Source organism: Danio rerio, chromosome 20, assembly GCF_052040795.2.
Source record: "Danio rerio strain M-AB ecotype USA chromosome 20, GRCz13ab, whole genome shotgun sequence".
Classification (NCBI taxonomy): Eukaryota; Metazoa; Chordata; class Actinopteri; order Cypriniformes; family Danionidae; genus Danio; species Danio rerio.
In genome coordinates, this window is record NC_141040.1 from 43708248 (window position 1) to 43729452 (window position 21205).

The 21205-nt window shown below is 37.3% G+C and overlaps 1 protein-coding gene and 1 long non-coding RNA gene across 6 annotated transcripts in view; one reads left to right on the plus strand and one right to left on the minus strand.

Annotated features, from left to right (window-relative positions):
- The window catches only part of LOC147839422 (uncharacterized), a 51437-nt gene that overhangs the window by 17220 nt on the left and 13012 nt on the right, over window positions 1-21205 (minus strand). For 2 of the 5 annotated variants that reach the window (XM_087298571.1, XM_087298572.1), the window contains exons 4-9: window positions 20463-20530; window positions 17775-17882; window positions 15877-15940; window positions 14771-14839; window positions 8069-8962; window positions 5157-5869 (exon numbers count right to left, since the gene is read on the minus strand). In XM_087298571.1, coding sequence (XP_087154697.1) covers window positions 8613-8962; window positions 14771-14839; window positions 15877-15940; window positions 17775-17780 — 489 coding nt within the window. In that variant the 5' untranslated portion in view covers window positions 17781-17882; window positions 20463-20530 and the 3' untranslated portion in view covers window positions 5157-5869; window positions 8069-8612. Of the gene's footprint in view, window positions 1-5156; window positions 5870-8068; window positions 8963-14770; window positions 14840-15876; window positions 15941-17774; window positions 17883-20462; window positions 20531-21205 lie in introns of those variants that run through there. The other 3 variants (XM_087298575.1, XM_087298578.2, XM_087298579.2) reach the window with 3 other exon arrangements.
- LOC147839423 (uncharacterized) lies at window positions 4937-6799 on the plus strand. Its single transcript, XR_015518814.1, has 3 exons — window positions 4937-5010; window positions 5331-5417; window positions 5802-6799. It is a non-coding gene; the product is annotated as an uncharacterized LOC147839423 (long non-coding RNA).

The window sequence follows — 21205 nt, forward strand, 5'->3', positions numbered from 1 at the left end:
TTATCTACATCTTTTATTCTAACAGTTTTTTTCTGTATTTTTACGTTTTTTTTACTGGGATTTTTTTTACAGTGTACCAGAAGCCCTGAGTTTTGAGATCTTAAAGAGCGAGCTGGATTGTAGCGAGACAGAAGGTTGGTTAGATAAACAGGAGCTAGATTATTTAGGGCTTTATAGGTGAGTAGTAATATTTTAAATTCAATTCGAAACTTAAAAGGCAGCCAGTGTAAGGAGGATAAAATTGGAGTGATATGATCATATTTTCTAGACCTGGTCAGAACTCTGGCTGCTACATTTTGTACTAATTAAAGTTTGCTTATAGAGGATGCTGGGCAGCCAGCAAACAGAGCATTACAGTAATCCAGCCTCAAAGTCATAAAAGCATGGACTAGCTTTTCTGCATCTGAGATGGATAGCATATTTCGTAATTTAGCGATATTTCTCAGATGAAAGAAGGCAGTTTTTGTGACATGGGATATATGGTTTTCAAAAGTTAGATTTGCTGTCTAAGATGACACCGAGATCTTTTATGGTAGAGCTAACGCTAACTTTGTATCCCTCTAATTGTAGATTGAGTTGTGAGATCTGCGTACAAGATTTATGCCCAATAAGTAATAATTCTGTTTTTTTCGGAGTTTACGAGAAGAAAACTGTTGGTCATCCAGTCTTTAATGTCTTTGATACACTCAGTTAGTTTAGACAGTTCAGACGTCTCGTCAGGTTTAGTTGAAATATATAATTGAGTATCATCTGCATAGCAGTGAAAGCTGATCCCATGTCTTCTAAAAATGTGGAGACATTAGTAGCATGTTAATTTTAAACAGCAAAAGGCCTAAAATTGATCCTTGAGACACTCCATACTTTATTGGGCTGACTTGTGAAGGTTGTCCATTAATATTCACAAACTGGTAGCGGTCAGTTAAGTATGACTTAAACCATTGTAGAGCCTGTCCATGGACACCTGTAGACTTTAAGCGATTTATGAGGATATTGTGGTCAATGGTGTCAAATGCTGCACTAAGATCGAGTAAAACTAATAGCGAGACGCACCCTCGGTCAGCAGCTAAGAGTAAATCATTGGTTATTTTCACTAATGCAGTTTCTGTATTGTGGTGAGCCCTGAAACCTGACTGAAACACTTCAAAAACATTGTTTGTCTGCAGAAAGGAGCATAATTGAGTAGAAACAACTTTTCTAGTATTTTAGACATAAATGGAAGATTTGAAATAGGCCTATAGTTAGCTAAGTTGTTGGGGTCCAGTTGCGGTTTCTTAATAATAGGCTTAATAACAGCTAGCTTGTAAGAGTTTGGAACATGGCCTATAGATAAAGAAGAGTTGATAATGTTAAGAAGAGGTTCTCCTTTAGCAGGTAGCAGCTCTTTCAGTAATTTTGTTGGAATTGAGTCCAGCATAAACATAGCTGGTTTAGAGCTATTTATAATTTTATTTTAGCTCTACCTGTTCTATGATTATGAAGCAGTGTAGGTTATTATTATGATTCAATAAAATATTTACAGGATTACAGGATTTACAGGATAAGCCGGTGCAAAAAGTTTAGCATCTGCTATTTTCTGTCTAAAGCCTTCTATTTTATCACTGAAAAAATTCATGAAGTCATCACTACTAATTTGCGGTGGGACATTTTGTTCCAAGGATGACCGATTATTTGTTAATTTAGAGATGGTGTTAAATAAAAGTCTAGGATTGTTATGATTATTTTCTATCAGTTTGCGCAGGTGCTCAGCCCTGGCAGATTTTAGAGCCCTCCTATAGCTGGATATACTGTTTTTGTACGCAATTCTAAAGACCTCTAAATTAGTTTTTTTCCATTTACGTTCCAGGGCGCGGGTTGCTGTTTTGAGAGCACGAGTATGACTATTATACCATGGTGTAATTTTAATTTCTCTAGCTTTTTTTAATTTGATGGGTGCCACAGTATTTAGTGTGCTAGTAAAGAGGCATCCATACTACTGGTTACTACACTGTTAGACATTTCTGTAAATTACACAGTTATTTACTGTATTTCACCCAGTGTAATACTGTGTAAGAATTGAAATATTGCAAATATTCTGATGTCTTTGACAATTCAAAACATGAGCTGAAAACAGAGACTGGTAACTTTACAACTCAGCAAGGGGAATGCGGGAAAAACCAGTTCCTGCTGCATTTGCATCTGAGTCTGCTTCATCCCCCCAACTCACACATATGGTCATTTCAATGTTTGAATGTTCTAGAATTAACCAAACTGACTTTAACTATCATGTTTGATATCATTTGAAATGTCTCAGTGCGATTGGTATAATGGTCTCATTCTCTCAGAAATAGACATAATCAGAACAATAAATATATAACTTCAGGCATCTTTTGATCCACTGTGAGGGGTGTGACACTAAGTGTGAATGCCTTTTGTTATACATTCACACCCCCTTCCTTGAGGGAATTCTTGGATTATTTAAGGTAAGGCCTAAGAAGGACTCAGGGCGATTCTGCCTAACCAGATCAGCCCATAACATGGCCTGTTCCATGTTATGTATATTTCAAAGTCAGGAATGCATCTTTTTCATCTTGGATTTATCTTTGATAATTTGATGTTTTGTATTGATCGTTTATGAATTGACTGATTGAATTGGCATAATACATTTACCTGACTAATAAATTGTTATGTTTTGAATGATTCAAACAGAGTTCGTGTTATTATCTTTAGTAGATTGTGGTAATTTCATAGCACCACAAGCCCCTGTTCAGGTTAGTAGCGGACTAGAACACGGTAGACGGAGCATTGCGGCACGTTACACGATGTCTCTAGAGCTCCGACTAACAAATTGGCATTTATTCATGTATACTTAGGCTGTAAAAGGATATCTAAGGGGATAGTCCTTCACCCGATAAACTTTTAATACTATTTAGATAGTATAGTGATTATTCAAAGTTACTACTAGTTTAAGTACGACTGGTCTGCTTAATTCTATAGTAATGATCGTTATATGACTAAATAGCTCTGTCTGATTTAGGAGGTAGCAGACCTATGGGGACCGCATAAAAAATATCCTAATCTGAGTAAGTAGGGTTCTGCCTTTTTAGGATAGCGGTCAATCGCCCCTGTTTAGTGACCAAGACTGACATGCTTGTGCTTAAGAAATTGTATACTCGGCCGGTACAAGATTCAGGATGTTATAGAGATCCCAATGAACGAGAATAACATAAAATGATGAACCGAAGGGAATATTCAATCATAATCTAAATTAATGTGAACGGAAACAAAATAACCTTCTCAAAGTTTTATAATTGGAGTCAGATAAAACGAGGATAAACATATTAATATTCTAAACCATCTCATACTAAAATTGGAGTCAGATATGAGTTAAGTTTAATATAAATCAACATTGTGCACTGGAAAGGCCGAACATGCAGTGAACCTTCATCCACCATTGGATACCGTCATTGGACCAACTGGCTGGACCCTACTGCAAATTCCTTTTACGGTAAATAACTGTATTTACCGTTGCATTATGGGAATTTAGTGTGACGTCGAACAACATATACAGCGATGTACTGTATTTGTAAAAATTCGTGTGTTATACTGTATTTTCCACAACTGCTTCAACGCCACCTTGCGGCGATTCGACTACTCTGCACCACATTTTGCCTGAGGACCCTGGAGCAATTCTGGAGGACAATTTATTAGTGTGCCTGAAGAACATACTGGATTTAACAAACTTTACTCTGGTAAGCTGAGGCAGTGTTTCATTTTACAGAATGTTTTGTGGACGAGAATAGAACAAAGTAAAGTATAAAGTTGGCTATTATTATTTTCTCTGGCTTGGCGTTATTTCGCCCATTTGAGAAATATATCATCTATTAAGATGTTACCTTTATTTAATTTATTACATTAACACTACTATTACTTTAAATAAGACTGTTTATGACTATTAGCCATTGTTCTCGTCATATCTTTTTATTTATTTACATAGGAACCGGTGTTGCAGCGGGTTTTGGTTTAGGAGGGAACCAGAGGTATGCAGACAGTTTTGGAGGACACTTAGCACGAGACAACGGTCCGGCAGAGAGTGTTTTCCCCCAGAAGAATATGAATGAAAGACCATCAAATAATCCAGGTAAAAGCGCGTCTGTCTGTGCTGACAACACTCGACATTGATTTGAGCACCTCTATTAGCATTTGTTTGCTCGGCAACATTGGCTGAAGCGATCTTAAAATGGTAATGTTAACTGTTAGCTAAACTGAGCTAAGTTTATACTGAATTGGACTCAAACTCATTTTAACGTGCAACGTTTAACTTATATTGATTTATACTATATATATTAGATGTTGTGAACTTATTTTTCTCTGGTTTAGAGTAACTTATAACGTTAGCTTGAGAAAATAACATCGCGACGTAACCTATAAGAACGTTAACGTAAATCTATAACGTTACAATATGCATAGAGGTAAAGTTGGTTTTATATTCGCACATTCGTTCATTTAAAAGACTCTATACTGTTTACCATGTTACTTTGAATATTCGATCAGAATTAGCATGCCAGTATGACTTGAAATCAACATTAACACTGTTTATTTGACCGTGAGCATGTTGTACTTTGATAGTCATTAGCTGCTAAAATGATTTCGCTATTTAGAGTTTGCAAATAATACTTTTATGAAATTAAATTATTAAGGGGGAAGTCTGAATCTGCTAATATAAAACCAATTTTACCTCTATGCATTATGCTAATAACCACCTTTTTGCTATTTATTGTTTGCTAATTATTTTTTTATCACAACTCTTGACATTTGGTTTAACATAATTGTTACCATTATATTTTTTTCTGTTTAGATATGGCACTGGCACAGCAGCAGGTTTTGTCTGAAGAAACAAACAGCATTTTTAAAAAAAAGTTGTGTGGAGGTTGTGGATTGTAGCATGGTATTCTTATCTGTATTTTTGGCTTTTTTATGGTCTCAAAATAGAATACTGGGAGCCTGCCTGTGCAAACTGGACCTCATACAACAGTAAGTACTGTACATCTATTTGTTTCTCAATATATTAACGTTACTTTTAATACAAAATGTGTCACATGTTTAGTTGCTAGCTAAATAAAAAAATCGTTTTCCCTTTTTTATTAAACCATTTAGTAGGTTTTTTTTCATCTTTGTTTATAATATTTTTGAGCAGATTGAGGTCTGTCATGGGTCAGACATTTCAAAATACAATAATTAGTATTGGGATACATGCATTTGTCTATGTATTAAATGTCTTTTTCCCCATTTCATGTTGCCTAAATATTTTGTAATAAATAAAATAATACAATTTTTTGTATAAATAATTCCAGAGGATGAAACAAAATGCACAGCAACAACCAGAGTGAGCCAGAAGATAGCAGGAGAAGTACTGAAGAGAATGACAACCATGAACAACAGTGAGTTATCCTTCTTTCACCAGCTAACTGAGAACTTGGATTAGGTGAGACACTCTCAATAATTGTATCAGTATTCAGTCAGTTTTAGTTTATTAGGAATACATAAAACAAATAGTCTAATCTGTCCTGCAGTGAATCAACCCATCACAAATGCTACAATGTTTTTGTAAAACCTTGTTAGGGAAAAAAATAAACAGGACATTCTGGTTAGTTATCTTTTAAACATGGTAGTGAGCAGGTTATGAGCAGGAGCCAGTTGCTCAGTACTAGCTGAAAACTACCCCAACCTAGCTGCCATGCTTCAAAATAATTAACCAGTATATGATTTATTTTTTTTAAACAAGCTTCTTCTATGCTTATGTTAGTCTGTTTGTCCTTATCCAGAGTTCTTCATAATCCTGGACTGGGCCAAATCCTGACCAGATGCTGTGGTGGTCATGGAGGAGTGAATCCTAAAAGACACACGTGATCAATGAGTTTCCGCATTGATCCAATGGGCCAGCCTGACCACCCGCTGGTGAACTTTCAAGCCTCTGGTGCCTAGACTGCGGCCTTGCACAAGTTTGGCTAGAGGAGAACTGGTCGTGCCCAACTGAGCCTGGTATCTCTCAAGGGATTTTATTCTACACTTTCGTCAGTTGGTGAAGTTTGTTCCATGCCACTGTCGCCACTGGATCACTTGGCTACGATTGGTGGATCGGTGGATTTGCTCTTCAGTGTTTGGACTTTCAGCAGTGACATTTACTGCTTCAATTCTGAAAACTGGACTGAAGCAGCTTCAATTTATAAGAACTTCTATGTTAAGCTGCTTTGACATCATTGATCTACATTGTAAAAGTGCAATAGAAATAAAGATGAATTGCATTTGAACATGTGAATTCAGACCTTGTTGAGCATTTGACACCAGAACTAGTAATATTTTAAAGTTGGGTTGTTTCTGAGTCGGCTAATAGTTACAAATATTTATTTTTCCAACAATATGCAATTCAGAAGTTTAAATTTTTATTGTACATGTATGTTCTAGTGCTTTGTGTGATTTATTTATTTTTAATGTGTTGATTTTATTGCTTAATGTAATTTTCACACATTTTCCTTAAATGCTTTAAGCATTATTAATGTTTTAAAAAATGGAATATTTTGTAATTGTGTCTGGTTTAATGTCAGTAGTACTTAGTACAATTGGTTTTTTTTTTCTCAACAATATGCAGGTCAGACACTTAAATTAGTTTTGTACATGTATGTTAATGTGCTTTGTCATTTTCAATGTTTTTTTTTTCTTAAAATAAAATATTTTGAATGATTGAAATGTAATGTTTTTACACATTTTTAAGCTTGTTTTAAGCATCTCCAATGTTTTAAATAAAGAGTGTTTATTTTGTTAATATTTTGTAATTGTGTCTTTTTTAGGTCTATAGTATTAAAATAATATTAATAAAAATTATATTATAAAATATTTAGGACAAAATTAAAAGGTTTACAGTAGCTAACTGTTAACTTAGGTTTTTACAGTAGTTAACCATTTTCAGACACTACGGTAACATGCTGTAAACGGATTTACAGTTGTATACTGTAAATCTAAAATACAGTAACTTACTGGCAACAGTGTTGCCAGTAAGTTACTGTAAAAACCCTTTGAAATGTCTAACAGTGTACATCAAGATCATTTGAGGTTGCGGGTGCATTACGAAATAGAGAGAGATCAGGTAAGTTATTAATAAATTAATCTTTGGTTGACGGAACAATAGTTCTACTAGGGCGAAGTATTGGAGCGGATTTGCTAATTTCAGGTAAACACAGCTTATATAGTAAGAGGTAGTGGTCTGTAATATCATCACTTTGTGATATAATGTCTACGTCAATAACCTCGATTCCATAAGACAGAATTAGATCTAATGTATGCTTTAAGCGATGGGTTGGACCCACAACGTTTTGCTTTATCCCAAGTGAGTGTATTAAATCCATAAACGCGAGCCCTAATGTATCGTTAGCGTCATCTATGTGAATGTTAAAGTTACCTACAATTTGATCAGTTTTAACTGGTAAGTCAGAAATAAAATCAGAAAACTCTTTTAGAAAATTGACATAGGGTCCTGGGGGTCTATATATGGTGATTAAAGCGAGAGATAACATAGGTTTTTGCATAGTATCTGGAAGCTGAACATTAAGTGCTAATACTTCAAAGGAGCTAAACATAAGTCCGTTTCTCTGATTAACATTAGGAAAATCACTAAAGATTGATGCAACTCCACCACCACGACCAGTTTGACGAGCCTCATGTTTATATAAGAATCCTGGAGGAGTTGCTTCATTTAAGCTAATATAGTCATTTTGTTTCAGCCAGGTTTCAGTGAGACAGAGTGCATTAAGATTGTTTTCTGTTATTATTTCATTAATGATAAGTGCTTTAGGTTCAAGTGACCTGATGTTTAGGAGACCAAGCTTTACGAAATTTGTATTTTCACTTTTTACCGGTTTTTCTGGTTTGATTCTTAATAGATTTTTTCTGGAGCACACAGTACGTTTATTTCTTAATCTAATAATACGAGGAACAGACACAGTCTCTATAGGATTCGCCAGATATGCATTACTGATGTTTAAGTGGGGTGAACAAGAGTCTATGTGGCTATAATGTGAATTTTGTGAATTTTTACCTGCTAGTCAGATGGTGCGAAGTAATCTGGAGATGTTGTCCGACAGGAGTTCAGCTCCGGCTCGACTAGGGTGCAGGCCCTCAGCACGGAAAAGCCTAGGACGCTCCCAGAAAAGATTCCAGTTATTAGCAAAGAGCAATCCCTGTTCTTTACACCATGTTAATAGCCATTCATTCAGAGCTAAAAGTCTACTGAACCTTTCATTTCCTCGGCAGTAGGTAGGAAGCGGCCCAGAAACGATGATCTGCGTGGCGGGCGAGGTGCGTCGAACCGTCTCGATCAGGCTCCTGAAGTCCTTCTTCAGGATCTCCGACTGCCGGAGCCCGGTGTCGTTTGTCCCCAAATGGAGGACAACGGCACCAGGGCTCTCGGCAGCGCCCAGGATAGTTGGAATCTGTATAGAAATATTTCTTACACGGGCACCAGGAAAGCTGAAAGTACGTACTTTATTACCTTTGGAGGAGGCAGCACGCACGTGACGAACGATCGAGTCACTGATGATGGCCACATCGGGACCCGTCTCGCGGAGAGGGGAGAAGCGGTTCTACGTGGAGATCTCGAACATGGGAGGAGGAGACGTTCTAAACCAGGATCTGGCAAGCACCTTATGCGGCTGCACCCAGGCGCCGTGGTAGCCTAGTGTCGGCGTGAACGACACCTGGCCGAGCCGCGCCCCGGGTGCGCTGGGCCTGGACAGAAAAGGACGCGGGGTTGAGGTAGAGGGAGTGATGTGGTTGTAATTTCCACTTACCTTAGATGATGAGGCGGCCTTAGCGTTAGGCACAACAAGCAACGCCCGTTGTTCCCGCAGCCGCGTCCGCCTCACCGTAAGCGTGCGGATCTGGGACTCCACTTCTTCCAGCTCCAGCTCCAACGCCTCCATCGATGCTTCACCTGCACACAAGGACAGAGACACAAGCGACATTGTACAGGATACAGAGCAAGGCCAGTAAGTCAAAAGGGTATGGTAAAAGAAGTCGGTAACTTTAGCTGACCAGCGGCGATAGCAGGCTAAAGCTACAAACAACAGGCGGATGCTCAAGAAAGAACGTTTTTAAGCAGTTTTGTTTGTATAAATGTATTAAGGGTTTGTTCACCCTAAGTAGGAGAGACAAATACTTAGCAAATGAGGAAGTATTTTATGATTAAGATGTAAATTGCGAGTAAATAGCAAGTCCAAACTTCAAGCACACGCAGTAGGCGACCGAACGGATACAGTGACGTCAGTATGAAACTTTTTGTAAAGAGTAGGGATGTAACAAACTCCTGGATAAATTCCCCCAATCGGCCTTTACCCATTATAGCCTCCCAATCATCCCCATCCACTGAATTGGCTGTATCGCTGTTTCTCCACTCCACCTATAGCTAGTGTGTGGTGAGCGCCTTGGCACCGTTGTCCTGTGGCTGCTGTCACATCGTCAAAGTGGATGCTGCACACTGGTGGGAGTGTTGAGAGATTGTGAAATACTTTGGGTGTATGGCCATACAGTTGAAGTCAGAAATATTAGCCACCTTTTTAATTTTTGTTTATTTTTTAAATATTTCCCAAATGATGTTTAACAGAGCAAGGAAATTTTCACGGTATGTCTGATAATATTTTTCTTCTGGAAAAAGTCTTCTTTGTTTTATTTCGACAACAATAAAAGTAGTTTTTAATTTTTTAAATCCAATTTAATGTCAAAATTATTAGCCCCTTTAAGCTTTATTTGTTTTCGAAAGTCTACAGAACAAACCATCGTTATACAATGACTTGCCTAATTACCCTAACCTGCATAGTTAACCTAATTAACCTAGTTAAGCCTTTAAATGTCACTTTAAGCTGTATAGAAGTGTCTTGAAAAATATCTAGCCAAATATAATTTACTGTCATCATGGCAAAGATAAAATAAATCAGTTATTAGAGATGAGTTATTAAAACTATAATGTTTAGAAATGTGTTGAAGAAATCTCTCCATTAAACAGAAATTGGGGAAAAAAGTAAACAGGAGGGCTAATAAGTGTAATTGTACACTTAATATTATAATAGTATTATTAAGAGTGTTTTAATTTTCCAGACCTACTAAACTCCCATGTATGAAATCCCATATGTGCACCCACAATCTAGTACTGAAAAACACCCATGCACTCCCGCATTCACACACTCATACATTACGGCACATTTAGTTTATTCAATTCACATATAGCTCATATCTTTGGACTGTGGGGGAAACCGGAGTACCCGGAGGAAACCCACGCCAACACTGGGAGAACATGCAAACTCCACACAGAAATGCCAACTGCCAAGTCATTACTTATTTGTATTGTTAACTAATTATCGCATTGTTAACTAAATGAGTCTCATTGGTATTGATTAGTTGTTTTATTTGTACTGACAGTAGAGTGTTTGTACGTTACAGAGCAGTTTCAATGCTAGGGAAGGAATGGGTGTGATATTGCTTAGTGTCATCTATGGAGCCGTCATTCTGTCCTTGATGTTTCTGCCACCAATTATGATTACAAATCTGGGCTGTAAATAGACTATTGTCCTTTTTATGGGGTATTTTGTGGCGTATTTCTTCGGAAACCTTGCGCCAGGCTGGTGCGTTGCCATTTCTCTGTCTTTTCTGCTTACAATAATATAGTGGAAAAGTTATGACAATTTTCACCATCACGTGAGAAATCATTCTAATCCACTTTTTAAATGGTGACGTATTGAATACTGCTTTTAGATGGAAAAATCTACTCCGCTGTTTAGTCCTTTTAACAGAAATTATTTCCAAAATCATGATGTTCACTACAGTTTCTGGACTTGTTGCATTAATACAAACGATTTATAAAAGATGAATCACTTTCAGAGCATCTCAGATTAGGCATGGATAAAAACAATAAGGGGGTTTTCTCACTTAAATTTTTGTTTCGGAACCTGTCTCGTTTGCCCAATTAGCGCGGTTTATTTGGCTTATGTGAAACCAGCAATCACGTTCGGATACACGCCAAATGAATCGGTCCGAGATCGCCTAAATGAGGTGGTCTCGGCTCGATTGAAACAAACTCTGGAGAGGATCGATTGTAGTGAGAAAGTCATACGATCCGAGCCCGGCTATATCACATTATTATATTATGTAATTATGGATATGTAATAGGCATACGGCTATATGAAGAGGGAATTATGAGTAGGGCGGGAAGTCTGCAAATGCACAGGGACTCCCGGATGTCAGCAAGCGAGAGATAATCTCTCGTAAATCACGCGTCTCCCTCCCAGTCCTCAAATACGTTGCATACCCCAACACATCCCTCCTCGCTTCTCAGACACGTCGCGCACACCCTGTCAAACACCAAATTCATTTTACTTATAGCGCATGGCTTTGGACTGTGGGGGAAACCGGAGCACCTAACCCGACCAGGGCTCGAACCAGTGTCCTTTTTACTGTGAGGTGACAGTGCTAATTACTGAGCCATTGTGTCGCCCCTAACGCAAATATTACTTGATCATCAGAAAGATCAAATCATAATACAGGAACCAGATCTAGTGCATTGGTTGCTTATGTGAATTGTTAGCAAATTAGAAAGATTGTAGTTTACCTAAGAGAGCCTTTAAAGTAAATAAGTACAAATGTAATTTTCTCCTTTGATATAATTCATGCTAGAATCAAAGTTACATGCTAATTCATGCTAGAAATGTGCTAGTAACATGCCAGAATCATGGTAACAACACGCTAATTCAGGCTAGAATCATGTTAGCAACATGCCAGAATCATGCTAGAATAATAGTAACATGCTAATTCATGCTAGAAACGTGCTAGTAACATGCCAGAATCATGCTAACAACATGCTAATTTATTCTAGAATCATACTAACATGCTAATTCATGTTAGTAACATGCCAGAATCATGCTGACAACATGCTAAGCCATGCTAGAATCATGCTAATTAATGCAAGAAATGTGCTAGTAACATGCTAGAATCATGCTAACAACATGCTAATTCATGCTTGAAATATGCTAGTAACATGCTAGAATCATGCTAGTAACATGCTAATTCATACTAGAATCATGCTAACAACATGCTAATTCAGGCTTGAATCATGCTAACAACATGCTAAGCCATGCTAGAATCATGCTAATTAATGCTAGAAATGTGCTAGTAACATGCTAGATTCATGCTAACAACATGCTAAATCATGCTTGAAATATGCTAGTAACATGCTAAAATCATGCTAACAACATGCTAACTCATGCTTGACTCATGCTAACAACATGCCAATTCATGCTAGAATCATGTAACATGCTAATTCATGCAAGAAACGTGCTAGTAACATGTCAGATTCATGCTAGAATCATGTCAACAACATACTAATCCATGCTAGAATCATGCCATAGATATATACATTAGATGTCGCCTACCCTGTTGTTGTCTATTAGAAGAAATAATTCAATAGAGCCACCATTTTAGTACAGGGTAGCGCTCCTTTGAAATGAATGCGGGATCAAGCTGCAGTGGAGGACTTTGGCCATCCAGAGCCAGAGAATTACACAAAAATCTATGATCGGGAGTTTTCCCGGAGGTCAGTATGCAATTTTTTTAAAATTCCAAAACGTATAATTTTACATCACTTTTCTACACCCGTAGACAGCGTTAAAGTCGCTAAACACGCTAGTAACATGTTAATTAATGCTAGAATTTTGCTAACAGTACTCTAATTCATGTTAGAATCATGCTAGAACTATGCTAATAATACTCTGATTCATGCTAGAATCATGTTCGGGACACTTCATGTTTCTGCTGCGCCACAGAGAGTGTCTGGTGTGCCGTGCAAGCTCAGCACTTTAAACTAGCACACAGTTTTTTTGTAAAACTATACAAAGACACAAATGATTGTGTACTCTCTGCTTGGTCTGTGTCTGAGTCGTTCATGTGCAGCTAAATGCTAATCCTCACACAATTGCTACTTTTCACAGTCTGCCTGTCTGTTGAAAACACAGAGCGGGTGAGCTCTTGGCTCCGCCCCCTTGTTAAGTTGGGCGGGAATTTTAAACTAAATTTCATGTGAAGCAACACGCCCCTAAAACAGCAAACTGTGTAAATGCCTCCAACATGACACTTTCAAACACATAATAACAAAAAAATCTGAACTGTGTGTTGAACTGAACCTAAACTGGCACACTCAGAAGAACCATAATACTAATTTATTCATTCATTTTCTTGTCAGCTTAGTCCCTTTATTAATCCGGGGTCGCCACAGTGGAATGAACCGCCAACTTATCCAGCATATGTTTTACCGCATGTCTTTGGACTGTGGGGGAAACCGGAGAACCTGGAGGAAACCCACGCAAACGCAGGGAGAACACACAAACTCCACACAGAAACCCCAACTGACCCAGCCGAGGCTCGAACCAGCGACCTTGCTGTGAAGCGACAGCACTACTACAGCACAGTGGCAAGGAAAAAAACTTCACCAGTGGGCGAAAATGAAGGAAAAAAAAAACCTTGGGAGAAACCTGGCTCAGTTAGCACGACCATTTCTCATAAGCACACACGACATTCATTGTCACCATGATAACAGAAAGGAGCTAAACGAATAGAAACAAGATCATCGTCAATCTTATTGGGATATTCATTTCAGTGACGATAAAAACTTGTCCACTTGCTGGATCCTGGAATACTTCAGTAATTCCCCAGTGTGTAACTTTGAGAGAGGCAGAATAAAGTTGAGCATAAGTAGCGCCAGCCGCTATGTAAGCCCAATGATACGTATATGTTCTTCCTTCTTACTCTATTTTACAGATTTTTGGTTAAATCCAGAATTTGCCTCTCTAGCATCTGTAATTTACCCTCGACTGGAGCAGCAGCATTTTTCACTGCGGAGATTCGGTTTTCAGTTTCAGCGATTTGTTTTTCGTCATATGTGAAGTTTAATTTTAAACTAATTTCGAGAGGAGCACGTGCTCATGATTGACCCAGCTGGCCCACATTAGCTAATCATGATCCTCCAATCAAAGGATCCCAAGTCACTATATTTATTATCATTTACTTTCGACAACTATCTTCGTCTGGAAAAAAAAAAAAACCTCCAACCCTCCTTCCACCTTTATCCAGAATGGGCGGCACATTAGCCCAGTGACTACTAGCACTGTTGCCTCACAGCAAGTATACCAATGACGTTGGGTCCTGGCTGGGCCATCTGGTATTTCTGTGCGGAGTTTGCATGATCTCCCCGTGTCCGCGTGGGTTTCCCCCGGGTTCCTCCCACTGTCCAAACATGCTCTTTATTATAGATAAAGAAAGCCTAAAACTTTTTTTCAATGTCTTACCGTGGCGGGGGAGTTTGAGATCGACCTGAGCTCAATTTCCCCTCGCCCTGCGAAAGGGGGGAGCCCTGGGCCCGAGGATCCCTTGAGCTCAGGGCTCTCTCCCGAGACAGCAGGCCAAAGAAGCTATGTATAAATCATGAGCTAAGTGTGAACTCTTAAAATGATTATTGTGTATATGTGGTATAAATTCTTGTTCATTTAGAACAAATATTAGTAAGAAAGTTTTTGATTAATCATGATTTATGTGTCTATTTTAAACGTCTTTTTCATGCATAAAATTATGTGTAAGTTTAGTGAATGAGACCCAATGATTGTAAAGCATTAGCTATCCACTATTTGCACCCCTTTAACTGAACACACTAGTTCAGGCTTATGGCTTAAAAGTGCACAAAATGAATTGAAAGGACTTTTACCTTTAATGTGCCGTCCTGCTGGAGTGACTTGCTTAACTCTAGCTGAGTCTCTGGTAGGGCTGCACGATACTGGAAAAAACAGACATTGCTATATTAGGTTTTTCTGCTATTTCTATATTGCGATATAAATATCTGCATATAAGCATCTGCATAATATATACAAAATTACTAAAAATATATTAAAGCACAGATAAAAACAATGCTAAAACAGAAATAAACAGCACTTTATGGCTTTCTGTATTGAAGTAGAGGAATTCAATAATCAGCTGTAAAATAACAGATCATGGAGTCTTTACTGTACAAATAAACACAATCATTCTTTGTTAAACTTTATAATTTCTCGAGCCCAAATAGTTTAAAGGGCACCTATGGCAAAAAATCTACTTTTCAAGCTGTTTGGACAGATCTGTGTGTTGGTATAGTGTATAGACCGTCATCTTGGGGTGATATGAACACACCCAGTCCTTTTTTTTCAATTTAACTACAAAAAAAAGGGTCGTCCAATTGGAGCTGTTTTCAAATCGATCGCACCATTACGTAGGTGTGCGATCCCCCCGCCCACCGAATTGATTTACAGCTGCGCGCATTAACATGTTCCAGTAGTCACGTGTATATGTCAACAAGACCAGGCAGACATACACAAAGCAACCGGGAATAAAAGGTCTGTTCTGTTCGCTAGGATCAGCAATTATCATCAAATGTGATTAAGAGTAAGTTTCACATGTTTAAAGTGTTTTAAAACAGAGTATGTGTGTAATTAATTACAGCGTTTTACTTCAGCTTTACTTCATCAGCACAGCCGCGTGTCAGAACAATTATAAAAGAAGACGCTTCAATCCCGGTTTGTGGAAGTTAAATCAGGTTTATTTTGTACATTAGCATAACAGATATCCACACAGTACTTGAGGTTAGCCTTAACTAAGCTAAGCGCGCTCTGTCTGTCTGCCTGCCTGTGTGTGCGTGTGTATCTGTGTGTGTGTGTGTGTGTGTGTGTGTGTGTGTGTGTGTGTGTGTGTGCGCGCGCGCGCGCGTTAACTTTGTAACGATATTATGTGTGACTCATCAATGCAACTTCACAATACTGATTAGTAAAGGTTAGTTCTTACTGTAGTATCTGACAAACGCTACGTGAGAGCTTCTTCCTTTAAGTCTGTCTGTTGTCTGACGCAGCTGAGGGAGGAGGCATGTAACGTTAGAAACAGTAGGCGGGCAGAACTCGGCTTAAAGGCGCAGTACGACAAAACCACCCCCTGCTGTAAATCAGTATAAAACAGCATCTTGTAAAAGGTATAATGAAAAATCTGATGGGTATTTTGATCTGAAACTTTATATACACATTCTAGAGACGCAAAAGACTTATATTAAATCTGAAAAAAGGGATAAACTAGGTGCCCTTTAAATTCACTTGAAATCTTATTTACAGGCCTTAAAAACACATCAAAAATCTTTCACACTATTATATTAGGTTAAGACTTTGTAATCAAATCATGTGCTCCAAATTTACTGGTTAATTATAATCCCTACTTGAAATTGAGGTCCCTGCAATGTGACTATGCTGATTTGCAAATTGCGATATCAATGCTGAAATGATATATTGCGCAGCTTAAATCTCTGGTCACTTTTAAGACAATCTGATCTGTTTCAGCAGCACTTACTTCTTCAGCAAACCTATAATATTTTTTAACTATCTGTTTGTCCTTCTTCTTTGTTTATTTCATAATTATAATAATACAAATACACACACTGCTAAAATAACTAAGACTTGTCACTGCATCTACATCTTGTCGTTTTTTGCTAAACTGAAGTGCTTCTACTATCTTCATGCTTTGGATAAAAGCGTCTGCTAAATGTAAATCTATTTAAAGTTCAGTTATAGCAATGGAAATACAAAGAAATCTGATTTTTGATTTGATGTGTGTACTCATTTTATTAGCCACAGTCAGTGTTATCAGAAGTGTGATGTTTGATGTTAGTTCTTTTTCTTTGTGTATTTATTTTTCTCACCCTCTCCGCTTCTTACTCAACTCTTAAGTTTCTTATTGGTTCAGCATCTGTCCATCATCATTATGACATCGTCAATCTACAGACAAGCCGCAAGCATTTAAAGCTCAGAGAGACCAGCGTGTGGTGTGCGCTCTGCCTCTGCATACCTTTTGTGCTCCACGCAATTTCTTTTGACATGCTTAGGCTGTGTAGTATTTATTATCTCAGGTAACTGTGGTAATTCAAGTTTACTTGTTAAACTTCATCAGCTTTGAGTAAAATAATATGATGTTTGTTGTGTGATTCTAAACTGAGCCTATGACCGTCTTCTTAGGTTTATTTTAGATTAGATGAACTTTTGTTAGATTAGTTTGAGTGTTTTGCCACCTGTGTAACCTTGAGTTTTGTAGTTTAATTAGTTTAGTTCGGGTTTCGTGTACACTAAAGATCTTGGTTTTTATTTTTATTATTTATTTTTGTTGCCTAGTTCGGACTTTAAATTTAGGGATTGTTTTGTTTTGTTAATTCTTTTGATTTGGCTTGCTCTTGTTGTTTTTATTTAAAGAGAACAATTGTAAAAAAAATGTTTTCCTTTTTCCATTTATTATAGTAACATATTGTTTAAACCAGTGGTCACCAAACTTGTTCCTGGAGGGCCCGGTGTCCTCCAACACTAATCAAACACACCAGAACAAGCTAATCAAGGTCTTGCTAGGTATACTTGAAAAACCCAGGCAGGTGTGTTGAGACAAGTAGGAGCTAAATCCTGGAGGGACAACCGGCCCTCTAGGACCGAGATTGGTGACCCCTGGTTTAAACCATTGAGTAAAAAAAACTTTTAAATAGAGAATTGATTCCTGCCTCATCCTTGATCTGTCGCACACATCACACCTGTCTCACCTAAATGTTACAGCATCCCACTGAAACATCTTAAACTCGTAACAAGGAGTGTTAATAAAGTAAAATTCTTTAATGCTTATCAAGAACACTCTAAGATGAATAATAGTTGTTGTTTTTTTACCTGCATTTCCTCTGAAAATAAATACAAGCGATGAAAATGACTGAAGATGTCTACTGTGGATGTGGTATAAGTGTCCAGTCTCTAATGTTCTCCATGCGCTTGAGTCTGCTAAAAAACAGAACAAAGAGAGAAACTTTAAACAGCTTATTTGTGTCAAACATCAGAAGAATCCCAGAATCAGAAATAATTCTGACTTCTGCAAATCTGTTTTACTGACAAAACTTCAACTATTTTAAGGAAATAAATAATATCATGAATGAGTGCACCGCATTGCATGTGTGAAGACAAAACCTCAAATAAAATTATAACTAACAGGAAAAATCATGGAGGTCATGTGTACAAATTAATTTAGAAAACAGAGTTAGATTATATTACTAGAGGCTGTAATTGTATTTGCAATACCTTGCTGAATTTGAGTGTATTGTTTTACTATCCTGTATATGTTGTAGGCATACTCTTATGTTAACAGTTTAATAAAAGAGTTAATAAAATCTCTGTAATACAAATGGTCATTATTTAATTAAAATATTTATAAAGTTTTAAAGGTGATACTTATTTATGCTGGACACTACATTTTTAGAGCCGTTTTTATGTGAACATCTAGGAACATATTAAAATAAAATTAATCCATATCCTGAACCCTTTAATCCATATCATGATCTTTGCAGGGAATATTCAGAAACATCTGTCTGTGTGTGGATCCAGCGTCCCCTCCATTTTGGAGGACATCAGAGACTTATTTTACATCTTGTAAAAAGAGCCATATAATAGGTTTCTCTTTAAATATGTCTGATTTAATGCAGTGGATATTACTGTTTACACAAATACTGAAATAGATGCAAAGCTGTGAATAAAAATATAACAGGGCATCCTCACTGTATTCTGCAATAATTCGGTTATTCAATTTTTTAAAGACAGAGATAAAAAAGTGACATGTACACAGATATTCTTATGGCAGCTATCTAAAACTATTTAATAAAGATTTAATGGGAAATTGTGTAAAACATCTTTTAAAAATGTTTGGATTCTTACCAGATAATAAACAGTCACCGGCCACTTTATTAGGTACACCTGTCTAGTGCATTTAGGCATGTAATCATGGTCAAGACTATTAGCTGCAGTTCAAACTGAGCATCAAAATGGGAAAGAAAGGTGATTTAAGTGACTTTGAACGTGGTGTGGTTGTTGGTGCCAGTTTGGGCTGGTCTGAGTATTTTAGAAACTCCTGATCTACAGAGGTTTTCACGCACAACCATCTCTAGGGTTTATGGTCAGAATAATCAGAAAAATACTAAATGTCCAGTGAGCAGCAGTTCTGTGGGCGCAAATGCCTTGTTGATGCTAGAGGTCAGAGAAGAATGGCCAGACTGGTTCGAGCTGATGGAAAGTCACTCCTGTCAGCTAAGAACAGGGAACTGCGGCTACAATTTGCATAAGATCACCAAGCTTGAACACTAAAAGATTTGAAAAACATTGCCTGGTCTGATGGGTCTCAATTTCTGCTGCGACATGCGGATGGCAGGGTCAGGATTGGGCATCAACAACAAGAAAGCATGGATCCATCCTGCCTTGTATCAACAGTTCAGGTTGGTGGTGGTGGTTGTCTAATGGTGAGGGGTATATGTTCTTGGCACACTTTGGGCCCATTAGTATCAATTAAATATCGTATCAATGCCACAAACTACCTAAGTATTGTTGCTGACCATGTCCACCCCTTTATGACCACAGTGTACCCATCTTCTGATGGCTACTTCCAGCATGATAACGCACCATGTCATCAAGCGTGAATCATCTCAAGACTGGTTTCTTGAACCTGACAATGAGTTCACTGTACTCAAATGGCCTCCACAGTCACCAGAGCTCAATCCAATAGAGCACCTTTAGGATGTGGTGGAACAGAAGATTCGCATCATGAATGTGCAGCCGAGAAATCTGCAGCAACTGCGTGATGCTACCATGTCAATATGGACCAAAATCTCTGAGAAATAATTCCAGTAACTTGTTGAATCTATGCCGTGAAGGATTACAACAGTTCTGAAAGCAAAAGTGGGTCCAATTCGGTACTGGTGAGGTGTACCTAATAAAGTGGCCGGTGAGTGTATACTCTGTAAATTAAGGATGTAATTAAGATAATAGTTAAGATGTTACACTACTGGTCAAAAGTTTGGAAACATTTATATTTAGTTTAATGTATTTAGGGGAAAAGTATTTTTTTGCTCACCATAAGGCTGTATTTATTAGGTCAGAAATACAATAAAAACAGGTAAATTGCCAAATATATGTATTCTCACACGTGCACTTTGCAGTGGGTTAAAGACACAAATAAGGCAAAATACGGTTTACAAACTAAAGGCTCGACAGACGAAATAACTTCCAGTATGTATATATCTTATTAAAATTGAATATATGATTTTATTATCCTAAAAATTGTTGTGATCATACTGTTTAACTGCTTTAAATGTTAACTGTTTAATAAAAGTGTTAATACATTTTTTTTTGCAAAACAGAAGGGTACACACTATACTCATTTATTCTGGACACTGTAAGTTTGTAACCACATTTTTTTATGTGAACATCTAAGATCATCATAATAAAATAAATCCATTTCTTTAATACACATAATGAACCCTGTAATGAATATTCAGGAACAATTCTGAACAAGCATGCAAATATCTGCTCTCTACATACTTGTGGTGCTTGGAGGTTTGTTCTTCTATCAGTCACATCACATTCTCTGTGTATATTTCTTCTGCATCCTAATAAACCAAGAACAGCCATGTTTAACATTATTATAATGATTTACAGACACTCAGACTTGTGCAGAGATAAGCACTAGTGGTTCTACTCTTACTAGATAAGTTCCTTTTTTTAGCCAGTCTACAGTATTTTCTCATTTTACATTTTTTACAGTACTTTATCTTTAAGTGTATTTTGAGAGCATTTTTAGGTGTCATTTCTCAAAATCCAACATGAAAAAGCGATGGTCCAGGACACTGACCGAAACAACTCAGGTATAATGCTTACATAATTCATGAACTTAAAATTATCACTTTTTTTAATAGTTATGTTTATAATACTGCTACATAAATACAATTTTAGCCATTCTTTAACAAACAGATGTGAAAAATAAGAGTCTAACGTTAAATTCAATTTTGAACATTAACATAAATGTTTCTTCTCTTTGTTGTCAAATAACAGAACAATTAATGAACAAGTAATTTATAAAGCCAAAAAGGAATCAGTAAGACATGCCGCCATTTCATTAACCTCAGCATCACATTACTTTTGTAAGTTATTTGAAGTGTAAATGGAGTTTGATAAGGTAGATCTGCTGATTTTAACGGATATACACTATAATATCTCGGTTTTCATGTATACAAGCGCTTATCGCCAATAACTGACATCAGACGTGCAAAATAAATGCCGAGACA